This window comes from Equus przewalskii, chromosome 1 (genome assembly GCF_037783145.1).
Source record: "Equus przewalskii isolate Varuska chromosome 1, EquPr2, whole genome shotgun sequence".
Classification (NCBI taxonomy): domain Eukaryota; kingdom Metazoa; phylum Chordata; class Mammalia; order Perissodactyla; family Equidae; genus Equus; species Equus przewalskii.
Window position 1 is genome coordinate 126,387,686 of NC_091831.1, and position 26,978 is coordinate 126,414,663.

Consider the following 26,978-nt stretch of genomic DNA (forward strand, 5'->3'; position numbering starts at 1 on the left):
CCCTCAAGGTCTTGGTTTCCTCATTTGTAAAATGAGGGAATTAGATCTCTCTCAGTATGCTGCGAGTCTATAAGAGGAACCAAAGAATCTACTAAAATCCAAAATAAGCCACCTTAATTTGATTTAAAACCCCAGTTTCAAAAGCCCCCCTAGAGTTGGTTTTATTAAGTTAACATCACATACCAAACAAAATTTATTTCCTAAAACCACTTAACTGAAACCAAACCAAATCGTCAAAACAGGCTCTAAAGCAAAATACAACAGTAGAAACCCTCCTGTCCAACGTAATCAGGTCAGGAACCAAGTTAATAAAAATAAAGCAAGGAATCATAAAAAGATCCATGTAAAATTTTTATTTTTGCATAATACATATAAATGTGCATTCATTTACCCATCTTCTCACACAGGGCAAGGCCCTCTTTCTGAGTCAGGCGTCCACTGGGAAGAGCCCCACATCATCTTTCTTACACGAACCAGAATACAAGACACTGTCTATCATTTCTAATTCCTGATTCTGTAAAGTGGAATAAGAATAAAGACACTTACAGAGTAACACCAGAATAAAATTCTAAGAGTTTTATGATTTCCCCCAATCTTAATGCTCATCTAATTTGACAGTAATGTTTTTAGTGACTTGGACATTATTTAGTCTTTCCACAGCTTTTAACTGGTGTTCATAGGTGAAAAAAAGGAAAGAAAATGACTTCATTGCAGTCATATTTCTTGAGTTTATCTGATATTTAAATATATTACTTAATTAGAATACGAGCTACAACTGCACACACGGCTTTGGGAACAAACTGGCTCTTGGTAAGCACATAATTCAACCAGTGGGTGCCGAAGAGAGCAGGACAGGCCGAGAGCAGCCTGCTAGTCATGAGTTCAGCATACTGTGGGCATTACTAAGCGTTTTACAGAGAGAACTGAAAAGTGCTCATTACTCCCGGGAGTTAGTTACAAGGAGGATGGTAAAGAGCTTCCAGTGTGTTTCATTTGATTTCAGTCCCTAGTCTAAACAAACAACACAGGTGACAAGACAGGCCATCATTACACATCAGAATGTTGGTGGCCCCCACAAACACACACCATTTCTGAGCTCGAAGGTGAGGAGCAAGCATAATCTTCCACTCTTCACTCGCACTTTACTCCAAACCTCAAGAAGGCAGGGAGATGGTGGCCTAATGCCTGCCCAGTGCATGGGAAGACCCAACACTGCCTGACAAATAACACGGCACATGGGGCCAAAGCGGACACAAGGCTGATTTTACCCATCTCCTCACTGGGTAACTGGGGGAGGAAAGCTGGTGCTATGAACCGAATGCGCCCCCTTCCCCAAGTTCATATGTAGAAGCCCGAACCCCCGGTGTAACTATGCTTAGAGATAGGACTTTTAGGAGGTAATTAAGATTAAATAAGGTTATATGGGTGGAGTCCTAGTCGATAGCATCGGTGGCCTTATAAGAAGAGAGGTGGCCTCCCCCAAAACCCCCCGCACACACTGACACTCTCACCTCGGACTTCAAGCCTCCAGAACTGTGAGAAAATAAGCGTCTGCTGTTTAAGCCGCCCAGGCTACGGTATTTTATCACGCAGCCCAAGCACACTAAGTCAGCTGGCCCATATTCTCATCCTGCTGAAAGGCTCAACTAGGTCTCACAGCTGCCCCTGTCCCTCAGGCGTGGGGACCCAGACACGTGTGGCTGGAGCTCATGATGCAGACCCTCTGGCTCCTCTCCCTCAGGTCTCTCTACAAAGGAGCCCATGGATGATAACATTTAGAAACACATGTCAAATGCAGACAGACCCACAGCTAAAACTTGGATGAGGTTACAGTTGCCTGGAGGGCTCAGCAGTCCAGCTGCAAATGAGGACTCCAAAAGCTACTGTCAAAATACACACACACACTGAGTGGCTAAGAGGGAGAGAGGGAAGGAGGGCTGGATGGAAGGAAAATCACTCTCCTCACAACACTGTATATTCTTCTAAATGTTTTATACTTATTAACGCATTTAATCCACAACAATCCTACATTTACAACAGATAGCAAACTCAAGCACAGACAGGTGAATTAACTTGTCCAAAGCCACACAGCTAGCAAGCAGCAGAGCCAGGATTCAAACCTGGGCAGAGAGAATTTCTAACCTTAACCACGAGGCTGTATTTTCTCTTCAGAAAGTTCAATACTTTCAAGGGAGGCAACTTGTAAACATGGGTAAGATCCTAGTGAGGGGCATTTAACATGCCAGGGCTCAATCAGACAGGAAGATGGTGTACCCGCACGAAGAGCCCTTTGCCCCAGATGCAATCCTGGCTCCCTGCACGTCAACCTGAACATGGCCTTGCCGGTAACACTGATATAAGAAACTCCACCCATTCAGCAAAAAAAGGGAATGCCAACTATGCTCGTTTTCCTGTCTCTCTGTAGAAATAAGTAATTCTCCCAAGTTCAGGAAGAAAAACTAAATCTGGGCTTTGTGCCACCTGCCTCCCTCCTCTAGCTCCTAAGCTCTGCTGGCTAACCACCTATCCCACCAGCTAAGCAACCGGCTTCTGATCTGTGCTTTCAGAAGGTGCAGCCAGGGAGACATGGCCAAGACTGTAAGCTGTGGTGGCAAGACTTTTGCTGCCAAATTAACAAGTCATTACTAATCAGAAATCCTGGATTCATAGAATATCTCGAATTTGTCACGGACTAGCTGTGTGACCATGGACAAGTCATTTAACCCTGACTCATCTCAGTTTCCTTTTCTGTAAAACGGAGTGACAACTCCATGCTCACTTCACCAGGGGAGGATAGAAATAGAAAAATAATGGAAGAAACACTAGAATTTTGACACATTTTCACGCTAACGTTACTGCAGGTGGGGCTAGGTTGGAGGATGAGGAGGAGCCAACGGAGCAACTGCAGGATCCAGAAATTACTGCCTTTCCTTTAATTTAATAATTCTTAAGACCTTCTAAAAGTTTTTTAAAAGCTGTTTCAGAGAATGAAAGACAAAAGATTTTATCAGAAGGTCAAAGGAAAATCCTGGCATCAAAATGCCTTTCAGTACTCATTAAAAAGAAATCAATCAATAATGTAAGAGGATTGCTTCCTCTTGCACAGGGAGTGGATGATGTTCAACAAGGCTCATTTCTGCTTCCCAGGGTGAAATGCCTCAAGCAAAGGAAACAGGAAGAAGGGCCCTCACCCCTCAACCACACCACAAGTCTCCAAAATTCAGAGGACAGGAACCTGCCTCCTTTACAATCTTCGGTTTTAACTGAAATCAGCAAAATCAGGACTAGAAATTGAGAAAAGAAACTGGAGCCCAGCACAATAAATCTCTGACACACACACAGCCCTCTCCTGGGACCAGCTGTGATGAGCTCTGACCCCTATCACGTTCACCACAGCAGAGAGAAAGCCACACATTGTAACGTGAGTTCTGCACCATGGCTGTCTTAAAGTAAATGCAAATTCATCGATACAAGAAGATTACATGTTTGAAATGGGAAAAAGCAGAAAAAAACAAGGAACGCAGAAAGAAAACAAGCGTTGTCATTTGTGTTCTGAAAACACCAGGGAGGCACAATGAAGTGGGTGGGGAAAGGATGATCCTATGGGCAAGAACATCTCCTTCCCTCTCATCTCACCCACCTGCTAAGCCTAATTGCACTACCACAACCAGAATCTTTCATTTGTGGCTCAGTAGTTTAAATCAAGAAGCAGTATAAAATGCAGCACAGGGAGGGACCTTAAAGACCACCTGATCCAACCCACTTTACAGGTGAGAAAACTGAGGTCCAGAGAGGACAAGGTCACAGTTTATTGGTGGCAGGTCTCCCAACTCCTAAAAGAGAGCTCCTTTCAAGGCCCCACGCTGCCACCTCCAACCCTGATGGTCACTGAAATGGGAAGCTGACCTAAAAGGATGACTGAAGGGAGAGGCAGGTGATGTCCAGACAAAGGAACGGAGTCTTCAAACTGCTGCACACCAAACATAAATGGGCCACAACTGAATGTCAAACCCCAGCCAGCTGTCTGTCACCAACCTGAGTCTTGCTCTACCATGGCAGAGCAAGGCTGCTCTAGGTGGCCGACTCTGCCTCTGACAGGAGGGAGTACACAGGGAAGAGCAGAGGATGACAACCAATCACTGCGTGGGAAGGAGAGAAAGGGTCCCAGTGCAGGTGGGTGTCCTCACCAGAGAGCCCAGGGAGCTGTGAAGTTCTCTCTCCCCTGTGGCATTTGGCAAGTAGGGAATACTACTGGGCAGGGAAAGCAAGGCAGAAAGACCCAAGCTAAGAGGGAAGAGAACTCAGAGACTAAGGCTGAAACCCCTGGATCCACACCCTATACCACTCCCATCTGTGACATCCTGGGCAAGGTACCTTTCTTTCTGGTCCTCAGTTTCCATACTCATGAAAAAAATACATGGGGAGGAAAGAGGGAAGAGCCGTCTAGACATCTCTGAGGTCCAAGCCTGTCAATGTGACAGTCAGCTAAGGAGGTACAAAAAAGACTGAGGTGTGCTCAGGTTGAGGGGCTGAGGAGCCTCACCGGCGGGGGTGGGGGGAAATGTGAGGAAAAAAGAGAAGAACTGGCTTCATGAAGGGCTGGCTGCAGAGTCAAACCACAAACAGAGGGGATGCAGGGGTTACAAAGAGTAGTCAGGAGGAAAGGAGAATGGGCCTCAAGGAGGAAGCCAGAGGGAGCCAAAGGTGCAGCTTACCAAATTCCAGACTCCACCCCAGGCTAGACCATCTGTGTTAGTGCAGACATGCCAACCAGGGCCAGCCCCAGACAACGTGCTGGAGAAGGGGCTCTATACCCTCCCACACTCAATCCTGCAGGTCACTGGAGAGAACTGCTCAACTAACTAAGCAACAAAATTCTAGGATTATGTATAGAGGCTCTGTGAAAGAAGCCAGATGCAAAAGAATACATACTATGTCATTCTACATATATAAAATTCAAAAAAAAGGCTAAATTAATCTATGCAATTATAAAGCAGGAAAGTGATCACCCTTTGAGCAGGGAGGGTAGTAATTAGCAGGGAGCATGTGATGGTTAATTGTATGTGTCAACTTGACTGGGCCATGGTGCAGAGATATCTGGCCAAACATTATTCTGGATGTTTCTATGAAAGTATTTTGGGTGGTTGGGGGTGAGATTAACATTTAAGTTGATAGACTTTGAGTAAAGCAGCAGATTACCCTCCATAATGTGAGTGGGCCTCATCCAATCAGTTGTAGGCCTTAAGAGAACAAAGATTCACCTCCCCAAAGAAGGAATTCTGCCAGCAGAATGCCTTTGGACTCAAACAGCAACTCTCTCATGGGTCTCCAGCCTGCCCAGCCTACCCTGGAGATTTTGGACATACCAGGCTTCCACAATCGCATAAACCAATTTCTTAAAAAGTCCCAGTCAGTATCTGTCTCCTGTCTCTCTCAATCTCAATCTCTCTTGATAGACAGACAGGCAGATAGATAGATGACTGAGAGACTGATAGATCTTGGATGCAGGGTTCTGATTTCTTTTTACTGTTTTTTCCTCTTTGTATTTCAGTTTGGATAATTTCTATGGACCTATCTTCAGGGTCACTGATTCTTTCCTCAGTTCTGTCTAGTCTGCTGATGAGCCTGTTGACCTTTGACGTCATATTTTCAAAAATTTCTAGCATTTCCACTTGAATCTATTTTCAGTTTCCACCTCTTCTGAAATTCCTCATTTGTTCATGCATATTATCTACCTTTAACATATCAATTATGGTTATTTTAAAAGCCCTGCCTGATAATTCGAACATCCAGGTCACCTCTGAGTGTGGTTCTGTTGATTGCCTTATCTCTTGATAACAGATTGGGTTTTTTTCTCTTTTGATTTTTGTGCCTTATAATTTCTGACTGAATGCTGGACATTATGACAGAAGAACAGAGATCATGATAAATTGTCTTTATGCTTGGTAATGGGCAGCTCTTCTGTCATGCTGTTAGTCAAGAGTTGAGCTGGGTTGGGTTTTCTTGTTAATGTCGTTACCACCACAGTCTGCAAATTTCTCCAGCAATGTGTTTTATCTGGTGCTTAGAGTGGAACCGAGTCAGTCTTCCTGTTCCCCCCTCAGTTTTGAACTATCCCTTAATGCCTGGCCACAGAGAGAGGTCGTTCTCCATGCTCTTGCCCCTCCTCCAGGGGTAGACAGCAATTACTCTTATTTGGTGGTAGGCCTGTGGCAGAGACAGGGAGGCTCTCTCTTGTCCTGATCCAGCCTGTCTTAAGCAAGCCCTAGGAGCATGGATTTCCCCTCCTCTCCATGGCAGCCAAACTCTACTCTGTATCTGTGGCAGTTCTTGGGCAGGAGAAAGGTTCCTATACCACCTCCAGCAAGAGCAGACCTTTGTAGACTTCTATTTCTTGGTGTTGAGCCCAAGTCTGGGCTTAGATTCTTAAGCAGCTATGAGAAGCCATGCTTCAGTGCAGCCATTCTCCTGCATGGTTCACAGTGTGCTTCACTGGGGTTATCAGAGGTACTTTTTTTCCTTTTCCTTGATGCTGGCTGCTCACACCTTTGCCGCCTACTCTTCTCTGCTTGCTGACAAATGTGTAGGTGAGAAAAGTATCACAGTCATTGTTCTTGAAAGCAGCCCAAAGACCCATTTCCAGGGCCAGAAACATATACAGGAAATCAGCTGCTTCTGGGTCAGCATAGAGCTGGTCTTTCACAATGGCACATGAAACTACTAGAAAGAAGAAAACCACACACATGGCTGCCAGATACTCTGTGCTTAGAAAATAGGCATGCAGGCTTGGGAAGTCAGAAAACCTGGGTTAATCTCTGGCAGTTACATGGTCTGTGAACTTGTGTAAGTCACATCTCAATTTTTCTCACAGGTAAAAAAGGAGAGTTTTAGAAACTAAGTGGTCTTTAAAGTCCTTTTCAGTGCTAAAATTCTCTAATCCTAATATCAGACTCTTCCCATAGTATTCCAAGGACAGAACTCTGCAGCTAAGTACCACGGCCATATATCCCTGCAAGCACAGTAGTTGGCTTCCCATGTTGTATGGTTTGAGGCCCTGGTCATTACTTCTTGGCCACATATAAACCTCCCTGACAGTTATCCCAGCCTCACTGCTTTTTCCTTTGAGACTAAATCGATTGTTTCATCTTCCCAGGTGTTCTCTGAGAATGCATGATTTCAACACTAGAAGGCCCTTAGTGAAATGAAATAGCAAAGGAATACAGAGAGCTAAGGGCAGTTTAAGACAACAATGTGATGATAAATAAAAGGTTGTTGTAGAGATTAAATGAGACTGTAATGTAAAAAAAAGTTGGAATCATCTAAAGGGATAAACAAATATTTAATACTGTTTTGCTATTGTCACCTAATTAGTGGTTAATAAGAATATTTGATTTGATAGTATCTACTATTGATTTATTGCATACGTACTGTGTGTGAGGTACTCTGCTAACTGCGGATGAGCTCCTTTAATGTCCTAACACCACCATGATGTGACTACCACTGATGAAATTTCACTGACGAAAAGTCCTGCACTTGCATGTTGTCGTGCAACAAATAAGTAATCTGGAAAAAATGCACAATGTAGTTAAATACTTCCTTTATCGCCTTTAACTGGTTTCGCCATCACCCCCAAAAAGGACTTTGAAGCAAAGAATATCCCACAGTTCCCTTAATTCTCACCAGTGGCTGGGGACACAGATGCCTCTAGAGTTCAAAATATGCTGGAGTAATGAGAATAAGTTTTGTAGGGATTTGAGACCTGAATTGGTCTAGAATGATACATAAAATTTAGATAGCAAAAAAGGAGAAAGGGCCTTTTGGTAGGGTCCACTCTGTAGACAATAGTATAGTACTGAGATTAAGAATATTATAAACAAAGGTAAGTGCTGGGGGAATAAAATTTAAAACTAAAAAAATAAGAAAGTGAAAGGACAGTTGTTTACCTTTAATTTCACTTTAAATTAAGTAGCTTCCAAGCCAGTAAACAAATATTTTTAAAAGTCGAGAAAACAAGTTTAATTAAAAAGAGAGAAATAATGGGCCAGCACTGTGGCCCAGTGGTTAAGTTTGTGCACTCTGCTTCGGCAGCCCAAGGTTTCGCCAGTTTGGATGCTGGGTGTGGACATGGTACCAGTCGTCAAGCCATGCTGAGGTGGCGTCCTATGTGCCACAACTAGAAGGACCCACAACTAAAAATACACAACTATGTACAGGGGGGCTTTGAGGAGAAAAAGGAAAATAAAATCTTAAAAATAAATAAAGAAAGAGAGAAATAAGAATCATGTATTCCTAGCCTTTAAAAAAAACAAAAACACCAACTTACTCCTTGGAATCAAACAGGCTTCTGAAATCATATAAATTACCTTCCGACGGCATGTTTCTGCAGACAGATACGCTGAAAAACACACACATATACATACATACGTACACACACACACACACACACACACACACACACACACATACAGAGAAACCACTGGAGTGACAGGACCACCCACTCATATAGACTCTTCTTAAATATTGAACAACATTCTGAATCAGAGGGGGGGGTGTCAAATTATTGCTTGCAAGAACTGACAGCCTATATGGTTCCTTCTGCCTCACTGGACAAAATCTGTTTCATATTGGCCACATGAATTAATCCCTGAAGGATCAGTCTTCCATAGAACTACAAAAAGGAAAAGTGATAGGGTTTGGAGGGAGAGGAAAAAAAATCAGAAGACAGAGGACAAAAAGGAATATCACCTTCACTGGATAGAGAGAAAAGAGACATAAGTCTGATAAAGAATGAAATTTAGATGCAGTTAAGAGATCAGCTTCCAGGGGCTGGCCCCGTGCCTGAGTGGTTAAGTTCGCGCACTCCGCTGCAGGCGGCCCAGTGTTTCGTTAGTTCGAATCCTGGGCACAGACATGGCACTGCTCATCAGACCACGCTGAGGCAGCGTCCCACATGCCACAACTAGAAGAACCCACAACGAAGAATCCACAACTATGTACCGGGGGGCTTTCGGGAGAAAAAGGAAAAAATAAAATCTTTAAAAAAAAAAAAAAAGAGATCAGCTTCCAAAATGCTGGCCATCGTACACCCATTAACTCATTTAATCCTCATAACAACACTAAAAAATAGGTATGTTGTTCCCATTTTATACATACAGAATGGAGGCCAGGAGAAGTTAAGTAACCTACCCAAGGCTAGAACTGAAACGCCAAAGCTTATCTTTTCCCCATACCATGATGAAGAGCTCATGTCCTTCAAACAAATCCCCCACCAGCTCATCCCTAACACCAGGTATCTACCCATTAGTGACTTATTCCTTGGAGGTAAAGAATTGCATTCTGCTAAATGGCAGAAGTTCCTCGAAAGACAACAAATTAAATCTACCCAAAGAGGAACTCCTTCCAGAGGAGCATCCAAGGCTGATACATTTTGACTGGGGTGGGAAGGGAAGAGATAGGACACTACCCAGGTAAAGCACACTGGAGAAAAGCAGTAAAAATTCTGGTGGCCACAAGAGAGCCAGGGCACTACTGAGGGAGGGAAGGGTGGAGAGGAGGGGGCAGGGACTGTTGAAAGGAAGAAGCACCAAGGACAACCCAGGTGGAAAATCCAATACATGTGTGGTCACCATCAGAAAAACAAAGGTAGCCCTGGGGTGGGTAGTGGCCACAGAATGGGTGTGGGTGGCTGCTCCTGGAAAGATAAGCTGGTTGACTGTGTTCTTAGAAGGATGATGTATTTGACCCCACCCATTCCCTGTTCTTGAGAACCTGACATAGAGAAAGACCTTTCAGAAACTCCCTGTGTAGTAATGGCCCATGTTGCCCCAGGAATCAGAAATGCAGGTTGCTCAATGAGAGAGGACGTACAGAACCAATGTGACCATAATCTTAGACCTCATAACCCAGAACCATGAGGACAGCTGAGTCCCCAAGGCAAAAAGATCAACAGCCAGTGTCCAGAAGCACTGCTGAGGGGAGGAAGATATAGTCAGAAGAAACACAGCACTCAAAACGTGTCTCCAATTCTAGTCCGTGTTGAGAAATCTTCATTTCTTCAGACCTGTCTCCTCCCTTAAATATACGAACACGTTTTTTACAGCTGGCCCCTTCTCCTTGCCCAAAATACACGGAAGAGGAGTCAGCAAACCTCACCTCTGAGCACACACCACCTCTGGGAAAAATCCCACTGCCCAAATCACCCTCTAGCAACGCTCAGGGAATCCTGATTTGGGGGTCAGGGCTAGAAGTCCACACAAGTGCTCACCTAGGTGCTCAACTTTTTAAACTAGGGCACGGAAAACTACTAGTCAGGCCCTCAAATTAATAGCAGTTGGCCTTGTAGGGTCAAAACCTACCTCGTAGAAGTAACATTATGGACTAGAGAGACCGAAATTTAACTAAAACAAAAACTGATAGTGTTTGCTTCTGTCTTCTGAAAGAAGGTGAAGGGTGGGGAAATAAGTGTTTGTAATAACAAACCTCCTCATAGCAGAGGCTACCAGAGGACCAGAAGGCTTGCCCACAGTTTAGGAGGGCCTGCTCCTGAGCCCTGGCACAGGCAGAAGCAGGAATGAAGAGCACATAGGGTTGGAGCTGGAGAGCTGAAATATGTTTCAGAATACAATGGGAGAAGCTTGTTTTGGGAGTAGTTGTGAAGTACTAAGAGAAGAAGGAAAGGATATGCCATGGCAGAGTGGCAAAGTCATTTAAGACCAAAGATACCTAATACCGCTAGATTTTAAGTTGTCTTTATGGCTGTAATACATCCTCCCCACCCCAGACCTTCAGGCCAATCTGCCATGCACACAAACAGCTTTGTGTGTATTCTGTTCTTATTATCGTTTGGTAGAAACTAGAGAAAGAGGGCCAAATTCTAAGCTGGCTCAACACAGAGCAAAAAGAAGAGAAAAACCACAGAAAGGGAAATGTGAGTCCCACAGAAGCAGAAATGACCATGGGAATGTAAACTTTCAGGACTGCTCCAATCTAGAAGGGCAGGGGATAGGGAACTTGAGTAGACAGCCAGCTTGCACCCATTTACGCCGACAGCTGTGAAGATGCAGTGCAGATTTATTATGGTGCACCCACTGTGTGACAGGCACTATCTGTGCTAGAGGTTAGGAAGGTGCAGATGAAGAAGACAAGGTCCCTGCCCTCATCGGGCAATCTCAGTGTGTGTGTGTGTGTGTGTGTGGTGTAAGAGACAGGGAGACAGATACAGAGATGAGAGAGAGAGAGATATCACAGTGTAAGCTAAACACAAGGAAGGATACTAACAAGTACAGCAACAACTAACAGTAAGGTAGATCATAATGCTGCAAGTGAGGTGGGCACAGGGGCCTATGGGAACCGAAAAAAAGACCCCCAATTCCACCTAAGATGAGGAAGGGAAAGTGAAGGTCAGAAAATGTAATGCCCAAGTTCAGCCCTGAAGGGTATCAGTTTTTGCAGCAGAGAAAAAAGCACTCCAGGCTTGGGCATCAGCATGAACGGGAAGGCACTGAAAGTGACAAGCTGTTCTAAGTGGTCGGAGAGCAGATGCATCCAGGAGAGAGTCCAGATGAGGTTGGAGGGTAAGATGGGGCTAGAGCACGAAGGGCACAGTACACCATGATACGGAATTAGATTTGGGGAGGAGGAGAGGGAATTGGGGAGATGTTGGTCAAAGGGCACAAACTTGCTGTTAGAAGATGAATAGGTTCCGGAGGCCTAACGCACAGCACGGTGATTATAGCCAATGATACTCTTTTATATGCTTCAAAGTTGCTAACAGACTAGATCTTAAATGTTCTCACCACAAAAAAGAAATGATAATTATGCGACATGACAGAGGTGTCAGCCAATGCTATTGTGGTAATCATACCACAATACATAAATGTATCAAGTCAACACTTCGTGCACGTTAAACTTACACGTTTTATGTCAATTATATCTCAATAAAAAATAAACAAAAACCTTAAGTTAAAAAAAAAGATGGCCCTAGCATACCAGCGTAGACTGCCTCAGGATGTCTGGGGTTCAGCAAAAAGCAGCCTGACATCTTAGCTTCTAAAAAATGCCATAAGTATACTTGTTTTAATATTTAAACATCTAAAATACATGCAAGATATCACAATTTGACCAGGATGCAATTTAAGTATGCATCTTGGGGTCAAATCACCCATAACATGCTCGTGCAAAGTAGACATCTGGATAAACGTAAAAATTCTAGTTTGGAACCTTCAGAGAAACGGAGTCAAGACCTGCACAGTTCAGGAAATACTGACTTCCTTGAGAAAGAGTGTGTAGAAATCTCGTCTAAAAACTGCTCAGCTCAGCTTTCCAGGTCCTTGGAAGCCCAATAAGGACTTCTCTTCTAAATAATTAACCTCTCATTACCTGGTCCAAGGACAGGCCCAAAGAAGCCTTTGACAGTACAGCCAAATCCAGCCCATTACACATACCAGTTCATAGTAAAGGCAGAGGCGTTTCTCATATATCAAACCATAGTCCCAGAGCCGATTCCTAAACCCAACACTGATTTACATTATTGCTATCCATACATTTATAAATGATCACTGCTTTTCCAGTGATGATTGAAGCTCACCAAATTCAGTTCACCTATTCCATTTCATATATGTATTACTGAATCCCTAAGGGCTATTTTTATTTGCAAAATTGCACCCTCTGTCAACAACTTGCCTCCAACGTATAAACCATACTCTTAACAAAAGGTATCAAGATTGTGGAAATATCCCTGAACTTGAAGACAGGAGGTCTGAAGCCCTCCATCAACTCTGCTGGTAACTTGTCTTCTAACCTTGAATAAGATCTCTCATCTGCATTAAATGGAAGCACATGCTTGTCCTATAGCACAAGGGACTGTTATGAGCACCTGGACAGAGAATGGGTGAGAATGTGTTCTCAAACAGATCAACAGGTAAACACACTGAAGAGACATTTTCCTTAAAAAAGAAAGAAAAAAGTACCTTTCTTCTAACTTATTCTCAGTTAGAAAAGAGTGTGATTGTGGATAACACCTCACATTAACTGGGAATCCTTAAAGAACATTAAAGAATACACCAATGATTAAGATTAGAAAACAAAATCTACTAAGACAACACTCCACTGCATATTAAACTTGAGTTATTAGCTGTGGAGAAAAACAAGACAAGTGCAAAATCAGCATTATTTAGCACTCTTTGGACCTTGTTCACTTTGGGCCAAAATTCTGCAGGCTTTGCCTGGCATTCAAAAGAGAAGCATGTTCTTACAGCCCCTGATAAAAAGAGTTGACCACCAAGCTCTTCTTCACTTCTCTCCACCCACTTCCTTTTCTTCCAAAGGAGGCTCTCATTTACTCGCTGGTTGGCCACATCCTGCCTCGGAAGCTACTTCCTAGGAGCTGCTTGGGCTATTCTGAGAGGAACTTTAACTCCTTCAGGCTCCCAGACCACTAGTATATTTATGACATCCCTACCCACCACAATCATTTACAGTCTAGCAAAAGACTAGACTCTACCTAATCATATAACATTCCCACCTTTCTTCGTGCCAGGACTGAATTAAGCACTTTAACCCACAACAGGGTCAGGCAGGAGCCATATCTCTTGGTCCTATTAGGGGACTCCAACTAGCCCAACTTTGCTTAATCAGTCAAAAGGAAGAAATGATTCAAGACTAGCTACGAAGAAACTCAGTGCACATAACACATTGTGCACAGTGCACACCGTTTATTTGCTATCAAGGAAACCCAACGGAGTAAATCGCCTGTCGGACATGAGCTCTGCAAGCTAACACCAACATTCATTCATTTCACATTTACAGACCACCTACTATACTCCTGGGCTAGAGATGGGGCATCAAGACTAAACTCGTGATCTCTAGAAGCTCAGAGTGTAGGTGGTGAAACAAAACAGATATGTATGAAGATTACCACATACACACCCTCCCAAGAGGTTCATCTCCTGAGTAGTTCATGGACAGTCCCACTGGAGCTTTTCCAAGGGAGGCCAGGCAAGGTTTCATGGTCAAGATAATATCGGACTTCAACCTTAAAGGACAGAGAGGCTCTCAAACATCGGCAACAAGCTTGAAGGAGAAAGCCCAAATGAAAGGTAAGTAGTCATGGGTAACATAATTTATTGAGTGCCTACTATGATTTAGGTGCTATGCTAATGAACTTACATCTAAACCTCAAAACAATGTTACAAGTTAGGTATTATTATCACCCCTGTATTTACTAATGAGCAAGCTAGCGATGAGAGAGGTGAGGTAATGAGCCCAGTCGACACAACTGTTTAGGGGTGGAGCCAGGACTCCAACCTCAGCTGTCTGCCTCCACGGATCACTCCTACCACACAAAGCAGGAGAGCCCACTAAGATGTCAGAACAGAGTTTGCATCTGTGCAGCAGCTAGTCATGGTATTAGGAGAAGAGCAGGGCAAAACAGCTCCTCTTTTCCCCTTAATTAAAGAGACGAGATCTTTGTAGTCAAGAAAGAAGAGGAAGATTTTTTTAATCAAGCAATCAATAAACACTGACCACCTACTACATCTGAGATCCCACGCAGAGAATTATCTTCTGCTGTGTTACGACTACTATGTGTATGTATTCCTGCTACATACATCACCCTGGCGCAGGTCGACTGGGCCCCTCTAGCTGGCCAGGTATGTATGCCCCTCCCAAAAGTTCCCACTTAGACAAGGAGTACGCCCACCCCCAACAGGGTTAGGACCAGGAGACCAGTCAATGGCATACCAGTTGCTGAGCTCCCAAGCCTCCCCAAGTCCATCAGCAGGAGACCATAGAACACTAAAGCTTCTATGACAGATGAGATGTGTTATTTTTTCAAGCTCCAGACTTGGACCTATTGTTACATTTTAATAATCTTCAACAGCCTGGACCACCTGCCTTTGGATTATACATCTCTCTGCCATATTTGAAACGTCAAAATTTGATGATTTTTAGAGCCAAAGAGCCAAGAGATATACTGTTAAGAGAAAAATCAACAATTTTTTCTCTCTCTCCACATACACCTACCATCCCTCTTTTTCTTTTTTTCCCTAAAAGTTAAATCCTATCAGTCAAACTCATGCAGGGTTACCCCTAGGCTGCAGCTGACTGTACAGACATCTGTCAAAACTTTAACAGCCCTTACCAAAGATAAGTCAAGAGAGGCTGTGAGGGTTAACAGGAAATGAATTCACGATGTGCTGGGGGCCTTTAACAACGAACAGCTGGTCACCTTTATTCATTTTTAAATTGAACATACAGACTCTCCCCTACTTGCAAGACAGATGGAAGGGCGGGCAGCGGGGCAGGGCAGAAAACAGGAGCCCTGCTCTAGAGAGAAGTCAGGGGCCCTGGATCTCAACTCCAGTCTTCACTAGCTGTATAACACTGAATAAGCTGCCCAGCCTCTCTGGACCTCCACCTCTTCATGATACATACTGGAGACTGAACTATCAAGATCTTTTCCACCTCTAATATTTAAGGACAGACCTGTGGCTATACTCAGGGGAGAAGGAATGAAAGGTGTTGGTGGTGAAAAGGATGATTAATATAATGTAATGCTATCCTGAGTCCAGAAATAGCCTGGCTTAGTGCTGCATTCACCTTATCAGCCAAGATTTATTAGGAGGTAGAGGGCTGGTGGGTGGGAGTCACAGCCACCTACAGTAAAATTAAACTCTGTTCCCAAATGAGTTCTGCTGAAGTGTGATTTATCCAGGGTGTTAACTTATAAAACCATGTTACCAAAATTGTGCTATTGCACAAACTTAACTTTTCCCCAAATGTAATTTGCTGGGAGGATGCAGAGCTGAAAATCCTGTGTCTGTGGCCATCTGTCCTATCCCAGTCCCTGGAGAGGCGTGGGGGGAGAGTGTGAAAAGCCACAGGTGCCATGTATATTCAGCCACCCATGTCACATATCCATCAAGGAGCCCAGCACTTGCTGGGGATAAGTGTTCAGCTCAGCATGTAAAAGAGGCTCACTGATCCATCCAGCCCCAAACATTCCCTGAACCTTCCTCTGTGCCAGGCCTGGGGCTGAGAGAAGACCAGAGAATGTCACCACCAGTTTCCTCTCAGGGCTAAGAAAGGACTGTTGGCTGAAAAGGTAGTACAGAGGACGACAGGCACGCAGCTGCCTGTGTGACATGCACAAGGCCCTTAACCGGGATCAGTTTCCTTATCTATCAAGTAGAGATTACATACATCCACCTGCCTCATGAGGAAATAAATGGATGTAAAAACAATGAAGAATATACAGAGTCTCACAGAACAAATGCTATGATTACCACCAACACTGTGACACTCGTGTGCCAAGATGATATAAACTGAAAATAACCAACCACAAACTAAGTCAAAGTCAGACTTTGCAGGGATTAGCAGAGCCCTGACCTTGGGAGAGAAGCATCTTCTGCCCTCTGCCTTTACTGCCATCTCAAGGTTTGTTTAGTCATTCAACAAAATTTTTCCAAACCAGATGCCAGGGAACATGTTACGCACTGGAGATAATGATGAATAAGATTCAGTCCCAGGCTTCCTCAAGTCCAGTCCAACTGGACAGAGTTACACCAACACCTCAAGCAGAAAAGGATATATACAGAGCGTTCTGGAAGGTGGAGCAGATGACCATCTCCTGGAGTAGGGTGGAGGACAGGTCTGTGACTGATTTACAGAACAGGTAAACTACAAATTGACTTGGAAGCAATATTAGGATTTCAGCCTTTCCACATGTACTGAAGCTGGAGAAGGGAATCCCCAGTAGAAGACACAGTCTGAGCAGAGGCCAGGGATCACTGGGGAAGACATTAGGATGAACCATGAAGAAGTTGAACACAAGATCCACCTGGAGCTTATCTCCAATATCTGGCTTGAGCCACAGGAAGGAAGTGTTACTTTCCTTTTATGTCAGTGATTACCCTTCCCTATTCCTATACACACACACACACACACACACACAAAGCCCAGGAAATCTTTAAACTCTTGGAGAAGAAGGCTGCACTTCCTGGGTGGTGCTTGTCAGGCAGATGGTGGTCCTAGAGAAGCAGGGGGGAGTCTATATTAGTATGTACTGTGTGGCAGTTGTTTCCTAGGCACCTTTTGCAGCCTCCTGTTTCACTGAAAATAATTCTTTTCCTTCCTGCACATCCCCAAAAATTGCAAGTATGCCCGGTGTTGTCTCTATTCTAAGTCTGTGTGGATAAAGAACAGCTGAAGAGCCTCGTGACTGGAAGTTCTTTGGGAGGTGAGAATTTTCTCTCCTTCTCACCTGATAGAGAATAAGGCACCCTGGGCTGGCAATCCAGTCCTGGCCCTTAGCATTAATCCTGTTAATCATAAAAAGCTGTTTACACACATAGCATGTCTATGAATCCTTTCTGCCAGGTAGGAGTTATTATACCCATTTTACAGACGTGGAAATAGACTTGAGGATGTGAAAGCAGTTCCACAAGATCACCCAGATAGTAAGAGGCAGGGTCAGGATTAAAACCCAAGTCTGCTGGCTCCAAAGCCTTGCCACTGTGCCTCACTGTCTCCAGGTTATGCTTACTCAAAAGTCACACTCACAATTCACACTAGAACCTGTTGTGTAACAAGGCCAACTTCTCTTAACCCTTCTCTGTAGTCCTAGATTCTTTATCTGCCAAAGGACAGCATTGCAACAAAGATCTCCAAGATTCCTTTCAAGAATAAAACTTAATCTACTTAATATCCACTTGGAACTTGAAAGTGTGCTCAGCGGTGACCTACATGGTCACATGGAGCTCATATATAAACCCTGAAAGGTAGCGTTCCCATCACTCCCATCTTGCAGAGAAGCAGCAGGAATGGAATGGTCATGTGGCGAGTGGCAGCTGTACCAGGGAAAGAGCACAGACCTCACACTTCTCTCTGCGAGGCACTGCTATTCCAAAGCGCTGCCACCTCAAGATTTCGAAGCCTGCAGACTTTCAGGCCTCTTTAGAAGAGGGGTTGTCTCTAGACGCAAATGAAACGCTTGGGGAGGAGAAACATTTATTCAAAATCTGATTGGGAAGCTGGGTTCTAGCTGCTAGAGCCCAAAACTCTAGCTAGCTAGAGCTGCTTGCACCCAAAACAAGTACCACTCTGAGAGGTGAACAGTAAGTCCTCCTCAGACCATCCTGCACTGGGGCCTGTTGACTCTCAAACTTTCATAATCCCAACTTTGTAGAAATCAGACCCTACTCTACAAAACAACACCGAGAGTCATCTGCCCCCCACACCACATGATCTCAGGCAGTTCAAAAGACCAGATGTCAGAGCTCCCTGGGACCCCTTCCAGCTGTCCCCACCATCTTTTTTTTTTTTTTTTTGAAGGAAGATTCAATATCAGAAAGATGTTTTTTTTTGAAAGATTGGCCCTGAGCTAACATCTGTTGCCAATCCTCCTCTTTTTTTTCTTCTCCCCAAAGCCCCCCAGTACATAGTTGTAAATTCTAGTTGTAGGTCCTTCTAGTTGAGCTATGTGGGACACCGCCTCAGCATGGCTTATGAGCAGTGCCATGCCAGTGAGCCAAGAGGCTCTGAATCCTCACCGGCAAAACCCTGGGCCGCTGAAGCAGCACTCGAAGTTAACCCCTGGGCCACAGGCCCGGCCCCTCCACCACCTTTAAAGTCCTCTCCATCCCTCCTCTGCACATTAAAGGAAGATGGGCACTTTTCTGGGTACCATGCCATCATTCCAATTTCTCTGTTTTTAATCTCTCTGAGCATACTTATGCACGTGACTTTAACATTTCTTTAGGAAAAACCCCAAAACTTCAATTTCTCAGTTTCTGAAAGACAACCTTCTAAACCATAAGTCTGTTATACTGAAATCAAACATCACATTTAGGCTTCCTAAAAATATTACCCCAGTACAATGCCTCCTTTTAGTTCCCACATGCCCATCCCCTAAACGCACACACATACATTTCAGACTGTCATTTAGACACTGGAGTGTATAATTTAAATGTCTTTAATAGCATCCACTAAAAGGACATTTGCACATGATTCTTCACTTTATCTCAAAGTATGATCCAAACTGAAGCTTTTACTGAATTTCAGGACTAAACAGGTAGATATGTGGATGGCAAATACTGACAACAAAATTCAGAAAGAATTTAAAATGCATTCAACTCCTCCATAATATCAGTATCTTTTTCAATTTTCAGTAAAAGTACTTTCTGTCCATCACTCAACCCAGTGCCTGGTATATATTAGGTATGTCCTAAATATCAATTAAATGAATGTTAATACATCTTAATATTCTTAATCCCTAAGTTAGAAATCTATTACTGTAATTTTGGTCCTAATCTAAATCTATATGACCCTAACACAAATGCCATCCAAATCAACAGCAAATAACAGGCAGCTGTTTGCATTCAAAGTCTACATACCTTTGTCATTTGAACTATTTTGAAGTTGGCCTTGTTTGAAAGACAAATGGTTAGCAGCTGCAAGTTCAATTACAAAGTGCTTGGTAAAAAAGGCAGAGAAAGGAGCAGAGGGAATCAAAGTACTATTTCATACATTAAGTATGGAATTCCTTTCCAACAAACATCTTTCATTTTCCAGAGGGGGGTGGGGGAACTAATCTGGGCATGCCCTTTGAACTTGGGAAAACACAGGGTTGTGTACTTTGGAAGAAAGAACTTAGTTTGAAGGCCAGGCAAAGCTGGGAGAATGGAAGAGTCACTCCTTTTGCAAATCTCCATTCTGTTAATTTTTTTTTTTTTTTAAAGATTTTTTTATTTTTTCCTTTTTCTCCCCAAAGCCCCCCCGGTACATAGTTGTATATTCTTCGTTGTGGGTCCTTCTAGTTGTGGCATGTGAGACGCTGCCTCAGCGTGGTCTGATGAGCAGTGCCATGTCCGCGCCCAGGATTCGAACCAACGAAACACTGGGCCGCCTGCAGCGGAGTGCGCGAACTTAACCACTCGGCCACGGGGCCAGCCCCTCTGTTAATTTTTTTTTAAGGAAGAGTGTGGAACATGGGAAAAGCCACTAGGCAACCAATCCAAAGGCTTGGATTAATTAGATGCATCACACTGAACAAGTTACTTCCTTCCTTTGTCCCTAATTTTCCCCTTTGCAAAATAACGAGGGAAAAATAAATAAATAAATAAAAGAGTAAAACTGGATGAGCTCTAGACAATAATAGAATTTTCTGCAATGATGGAAATGTTCTAATCTGTGCTGTCCAACACAGTAGCCACTAGCCACATGTGGTCACTGCGCCCTTGAAGTGTGGCTAGTGCAACTTAGGAACTGATTTTTAAACTTTAATTTTGATTAATTAAAATTTAAATAGCTACATATGGATAGTGGCTACAATTTTCAAGAGTGTAGCTCTAAAAAGACCTCTAGCATTTTATGCAATCTTTGGAGGGCTGTGTGGGAAAGGCAGGGGTGTTAGAGTAGGACAGATCTGACTTCTAAACTTAGTTCCAACACTTACTAGTTGTGCAACCTTGTGCAAATTACTTAACTTCCCTGAACTTCATTTTCCTTATTGTACAATAGAATATTATGATCTTTCTTGCAGAATTTTAGTGCAAATTCAAGATAATAGATATAAATAGACCAGACAGGAGCTCAATAAATGGTAGTTATTTTTCCAGTTATGATGTCCTTCAGGGATAAAGTTTCATATCTTCTGACTTCATCCTACAGTTCCTTCCTCATCTAGGAGCCATTCTTAATTACCCCACAGATTAACAGCTGTGGTCCTATAGATGCAGTCCTTGTCTTTCAAGAAAGCAACCTGTTCAGGAATTGTTCCAGATCCTCAGCTGTGGGTGAGCCTCCAGTAACCCAAGTCCTCTGTGCCTCCGGAACCGATGATTTCCGCTTACCCTGTGTCCCCTCCACCTCACACCAGCATTCAAGAATTCAAAAACTCTTCCCTGTGATTGCATATCAAGCTGAAACTTTATTCAATGCAAACAAAACACCTATTGGTTTCCGGTACTTTCCTCACTAACTCTCCCCTTGACTTGCCCTAATAAATATTTTACAGCTTTTTTATTTGGAAATGCTTTAAGACTATTATTTTTTTGCAATTAGTGATTTAGAATACTCAGAAATAGAAGCAGCAAGCTGCATTTATGGCTAACCCAGCACTAGTTTAGTTACCAAAATAAAACAAAGCAAAAGAGACTTAGAAGGAGGCTTCTTCAAAAGAGTTTTAGAAGGAGTGTTCCAGTAAAACAATAAAAGTGTTGCAATCTTTATCTAAATTAATATAAATGTTCTGCTGGTCCTTCCTTTGGTGAATGGAACCTTTCCATGGCTCCAACGTCGAAGTTACATCAGCGGACACAAATGAAAAGCTAAGATAAGCAGGATAAATTTTCTATTATTAAAAATTATTGGAATGTTAAGCTACTTTTTTTGTTTCCCCACCATTTCACAGACTGAGAGAAAGGGAGAGAGGGAGAGAGAGAAGCTGAAATACAGGCTGGCATTTTGGTACGATTTCAATTTGGATTTGAGTAAGCCATTAGACAAAAGGTTTACAGTTAGCTTGGAATTCTTGCTAATGTCTGAGGTCTCCCCCAACAAGGACATTCTTGAAGGATTATTTACTGAAGGATGGTATGAAATCAAATAGGGCAAATAATTTTGACTCTGGACTCTCAAATGTGGCGATGGTCTGACCTAATTTTTTAAAACTAACCTGGATATGTAAGTTATAACTTAATAAAGAAGGAAACATAATTAACCTGGATCCAGACAAACCTGTAAGTACAACATTATGATTGGCTAATTAGTCATGACTTCTCCTTACAACACCCCAAATTTCAAGATTTAAGCGAATCAGGAATCCACATGGATCATTCACTCAATTGTTCTACTTTGTCTGAAAAGTAAATGCACTTAAGAGCATTCGAGATTCTGAACCTTTCTGGGTAACAGCTAAACTCAAAATAGGTCAATGCCAGAAAGGCATTCATTTCAAGGGAACGTTTGTCTGTGGTTATTTTGAAAACCACTGCTTTTAAAATTGACATTACGAAGCTCAAAAATAGGTCCTCCTACGAAGGATCCTGAACTAAAATACCCTTTCCCTCTCCCATTTGCTTATTCCCGTTTCCCTCACACACCTAAGGAGTGGTGATTTGGAGAAGTACCTTTTCCAGAGCTTCAGATTATTACTTGAAAAGAGATTTTTTAAAAAATTTCTTTAGAAGATTGGGTAAAGTTACCAAAATTCAGTGCTGGGTAAACTTGGAAAATTTCCAAACCAAGTAAGTGTCCCAAATGAAAACAGGTAACATACACACCATAAGAAAAATGTGAGTTGGGATGAAAGCCCAACCATCTCCTTCCACTCCACCTGTGTGAACTCTCAGCAAGTTCCTTCCCCTTTCAGGGTCTGGTTTCCTCATTTCATAGATGAAGGCACAGACGCAGGGCTGGAGGATCTGTAAGGTCCCATCCAGCATGCTATAAAGCTGGGCAGCTGCTTCCTATTTTCCTGACTCCTTGGAAAGAGCAGAAAAGTCCCTGGCCCAGAAAGTCCTTAGGAAGCCTCATTATACTTAACAGTGTTCCCCTGAGACACAAGAACTGCTATTGAGAGCAACACAAGATGAGATGGCTGTAAAATATTAAAGGTGTTGAGAGGAAAAAAGTACATTTTGCAGATGACACTAGTAAATGTAGAAATTCATATATTCAATCAAAAAATTACTAGATATGTGAATTTAACAAAACTTCAGAATAAAAACAATTCATACAAATCAAACCATAGTCAAGGTGGAAAATACAAATTAAAAAATGTTCAATCACAACAGCATCAAAAAGTGAAGTATTTGAAATATTAACTCAGGACACAAGAGAATTATTCAGAAGAAACTATAACACCATAACAGGAGAAAGAGAAGAAGGCATTAATAAATAGAAAGGTACACCATGAAAATCTTTAAAGTTTTCTTTAATCCTACCAAATTTTCTTTTTAAAAAGACTATCAAAACTACATAAGACTGAGTTAAAAAGAAATTTTAGAAACAGTCAAAAATGCCATAAAGACCAAATAAAGGCAAACCTGAAAATACAACAAATGGATAAATAAATCATATTTAAGAAACTCTAGATACTAGTACTCACTGTGGAGAAAAATTAACTAGACCCATACCTCACACCAACTACATTAATTAATTCCAGATGGGACAAAGAGTTAACCACATAAGGGAGAGAAAAGGCTAGAAGAAAATGAAGCCACATACTCCTACTAGTTGTGAAGAGATGATAAACGTCTAAATACTAAAGAAAAGTAGGCTATCCCATACAAAACACATGCTTTTGAAAATAAAAAACGAGTAATTTTCTTAAGTAATATAACATAAAAGGAAAACATCACAATGAGACGATGTAGTAACCACATAACTTATAAAACTTTAAAATACAAAGCACACTGACCTATTGCTTTAACAAACCAGAAGACAAGTAATTATGTATGGTTAATAACAGACATGAACAAAAAATAAAAATACAAAGTACATAAAACAATTTGGACATATCTATTAAAAAACGGTCAGAGGGGAACAAAAGTTTGCATGTGACTTTTCAAAATGTTCTGCTGGTACCACAAAACCATCCCACCTACCTCTCCGGCTTCATCTCCTGCGACCTGCACCGACGCACCCAGCACACTAAACTAGTAGCTGGCTCCTCCACGCATCCCAAGCTTTCCCACTTGTGAGAAGTTGCTCATCCTGAGCTCTCTTCCTGCCATGCCCCACCTCCAATCCCATGGAAATCCTAGCCATCCTTCAAGACCCAGCTCAAATGTCATCTCCTCCGTGAAGGCTCTGCCAACCTCCCCCCACTGAATGTGTGTTCTTCCTCCTCTCGACGAGCTCCAACAGTACTGCCTTTGTACCTCTTCTCTTGGGGCACTTTTCTTACCCTGCAGTCATCTCTTTCCTTCTTCTTGTGGCCCTGCAACCCCTCCCTCCCCTCCTAGATGAGATTTTAAGATCCTGGGAGGCAAAGACAATCTCATTCACCTACCTACAGCTTCCAGCCTGTGAATTACATTCTGGAGGTCTTCACTAAATATTAGTTCAAACTGAACTGATGAAATGCAGAAAATAATCCCAATTCAAAAACACAGCCTGGTTAGCAACTGAGCTAAGCAGACTGACCTTTAAAGAGTCCTTGTATCACCTATTAAACTATCAAAAATCACTGAACTTAAAAAAAAAAAAAAACTTCCTGAAACTTGAGGAAACAGTTGAAACATACATCGTAAATTGGCTCTATCTTTTTTTGAAACATATTCTGTTAATATGTAACAAGAGCGGTAACATGGTTCACTGCCTCTGATTCCATGTATGAATTAATCTAAAAGCAGAACAAAAATCTGGTTCAAAAACATTTACAAGAGTATCAACAAATAATAAAAATCTGGAAGTCACCTAAATAATCAACAAAGTGTCATTTGTGAAGCCAGACCCTATCAAATTCTACTCTTGGGCAAAAAATAAATGACAAGCATGAGGATTAGGTTTGTGTGTAAAACTGGGGGGGAAAAAAGACTCAACTGATCACAACTATCTAAATATGTATAATATGGAATAACCAAAAGTTAAACTGGAAAAGATAATGTCTGTAGGTTCTTTCTTTAAAAGGTGTTTATACATTCAAATTTCTAATAAGTTATGCCTATACAGGTAAATATTCAAAGAAGAGGTGGGGAGAAAAGAGGTCACTCTACTCTTGTCCACTTTTTCTTCAACCCTCGTATAACGTCTTATGAATCTGACTCCCTAGCTGACATCAAAGGAGGATGCCCCTGGGAGCAACACCGCCAAGAAATCAGAGGCAGGATCAACATTTTTAGCAGTCAGCCCTGCACCAGGATTCACAGAACACCTGCTATTTTAAAACAAAACGCCATTCATCCCGGGAGGTATGAACTTAGCAAACAGGTATGTGGGCCTCCAAACAGCTCTCATGGGCTTTCAGGCAACAGAACAGGACACAGGACATGAAGTAAAAACACAATCAAGTGGCAGTAGGAGACCAGGATGATTTTTCAAAGTTGGCAGCTTCTGGAAGGGAATCACAGAAACAAAATTGGGAGCCTAAGCTTTCTTCTCAAGCTCACCTCATCTTCACAGCCTGTGGGTTCTCGGGGTTTGTTTCCTCAACATGTCGGAAAGATTCACCATTGCTTGACCTGTGCTTCCTGTGGATGTGGTGGAAATAACTACCAATTCATATAAAGGAAAGCTAGCAAGTTTTTTTGTTGGTTTATTTAAACATTATTTTGGTTTTGCCCAATCTACCAAAAATGATTTACTGTATCAACAGTGTTGTAGACCCAGAGGTCCAAAAAGGTGTGGTCGCTAACAATCAAGATAAGGAAAAAAATACACAAAAGGAACATTTAGTGAATAAGAAAGCATTATAATTAAAAAACGATATTGCATTTAACGTGATGTTTATTATACAATATAGACCAGAAGTATAAAAAGGAAGAGAGAAAATGGTGAGTTAACATTAAAAAGGGCATAAGATTTAGGATGAATTTTGTTCTTTGAGTACTTTTAAAAATTTTATTGTGAATTTTTCCAAACATACAGAAAAATGGAAAGAATAAAACAGCAAAACTCATAAACTAACCAACTAAACAACTGTGAACATTTTGCCCCATTTGCTTTATCCACTGTGTAGGCGGATTTTTTCCTGAACCATTTCAAAGTTTCATGCATCGCTTATGATAATACCACCATTATTACATCTAAAAAATTAATAATTCCCTATTCAAATGTCCCTAATTGTCCCAAGAGTATATTTTATAGCTACTTCACTTTTTGGTTCAGCACCTCATCGAGGCTCACGCGTTATATCTGGTTGGCATGTCTCCTTAATCTCTTATTCTAGAAGAGCACCACTCGCCCCCTTTTCCCCCTTGCCAATGACTTTCTAAAGAGACTGAGTCAGTTGTCTTAGAGAATGTTTCACATCCTGGATTTGCCTGTTTCCTCCTGGTGTCATTTAACTTGTTCCTCTGTCCCTGTACTTGCTGTAAACAGGAAGTTAGGCTTGATTAGATCCAGGTCTGTGTCAGATTTTAAAAGATGGGCAGCATATAAAATGTCCAAATCAACATGATTCATCAACATTAGCAATTTGGCATTAAGAACAAAAGATAACAGTCAGCCTTCTAATAAGGAAGAAATCAAAGCTGGCATCATTAACAATACTTCGCATTTGGACAGCATTCCAATAATCATACAGTGCTTTCCTAAACACTATTTCAAATGATGCTCACCTGCCCTCCTTCCCTCATAGGTTCATTATATTATTTTCCTCACTTTACTAATAAGGAAAACCGAGGGTGAGTGAAGTTAAATGACATGCCCAAGGTGAACAATTATGAAGCGGTCTAGGGGTCAGCCCTGTGGCCAAGTGGTTAAGTTCGTGCACTCGGCTTCAGCAGCCCGGGGTTTCGCCGATTCAGATCCTGGGCGCAGACAAGGCACCGCTGGTCAGGCCATGCTGAGGCAGTGTCCCACATGCCACAAGTGGAAGGACCCACAACTAAAAATACACAACTGCGTACTGAGGGGCTTTGGGAAGAAAAAGGAAAAGTAAAATCTTTAAAAAGAAGTGGTAGAACTAAGTCTCAAACCCAGGTCCTAGAATAGCATAGAGTTATCAGAAAAGGCTACATGGGAGATGAACAACATGCTAGGTCTTGAAAGATGGGTAGCATTCATTCATTCCAGGCACTGTGCTAGATGCTGAGGAAGTATCAGTACAAGACAGTCATGGTCCCTGCCCCCAGAGAAGCTAAAGTGTGGTGGCAAATATAAAACAAAAATAAAAGTGGAGGAGGGCATTCCAGACAAAGGAAACCGAATAAGCAAGACCAGACAGAGGTAAGCAGCAGTATGCTGGGGCAAGGGAGGAAAGGAAAGGGGTCAGTCACCACAGCAGGTGAACTAGAAGAGAGAAAAAGCAACCT

At 42.4% G+C, this 26,978-nt stretch overlaps 1 protein-coding gene across 2 annotated transcripts in view; it reads right to left on the minus strand.

Moving 5' to 3' along the window:
* MAP2K1 (mitogen-activated protein kinase kinase 1) overlaps positions 1 to 26,978 on the minus strand; it is a 75,713-nt gene that overhangs the window by 42,460 nt on the left and 6,275 nt on the right. The window contains exon 1 of one of the 2 annotated variants that reach the window (XM_008518103.2): positions 23,607 to 23,793. The exons of the other annotated variant lie outside the window; for it this stretch is intronic. Within the exon in view, the coding sequence (XP_008516325.1) occupies positions 23,607 to 23,620 (14 nt within the window). The 5' untranslated portion in view covers positions 23,621 to 23,793. Of the gene's footprint in view, positions 1 to 23,606; positions 23,794 to 26,978 lie in introns of those variants that run through there. 2 annotated transcript variants of the gene reach the window in all.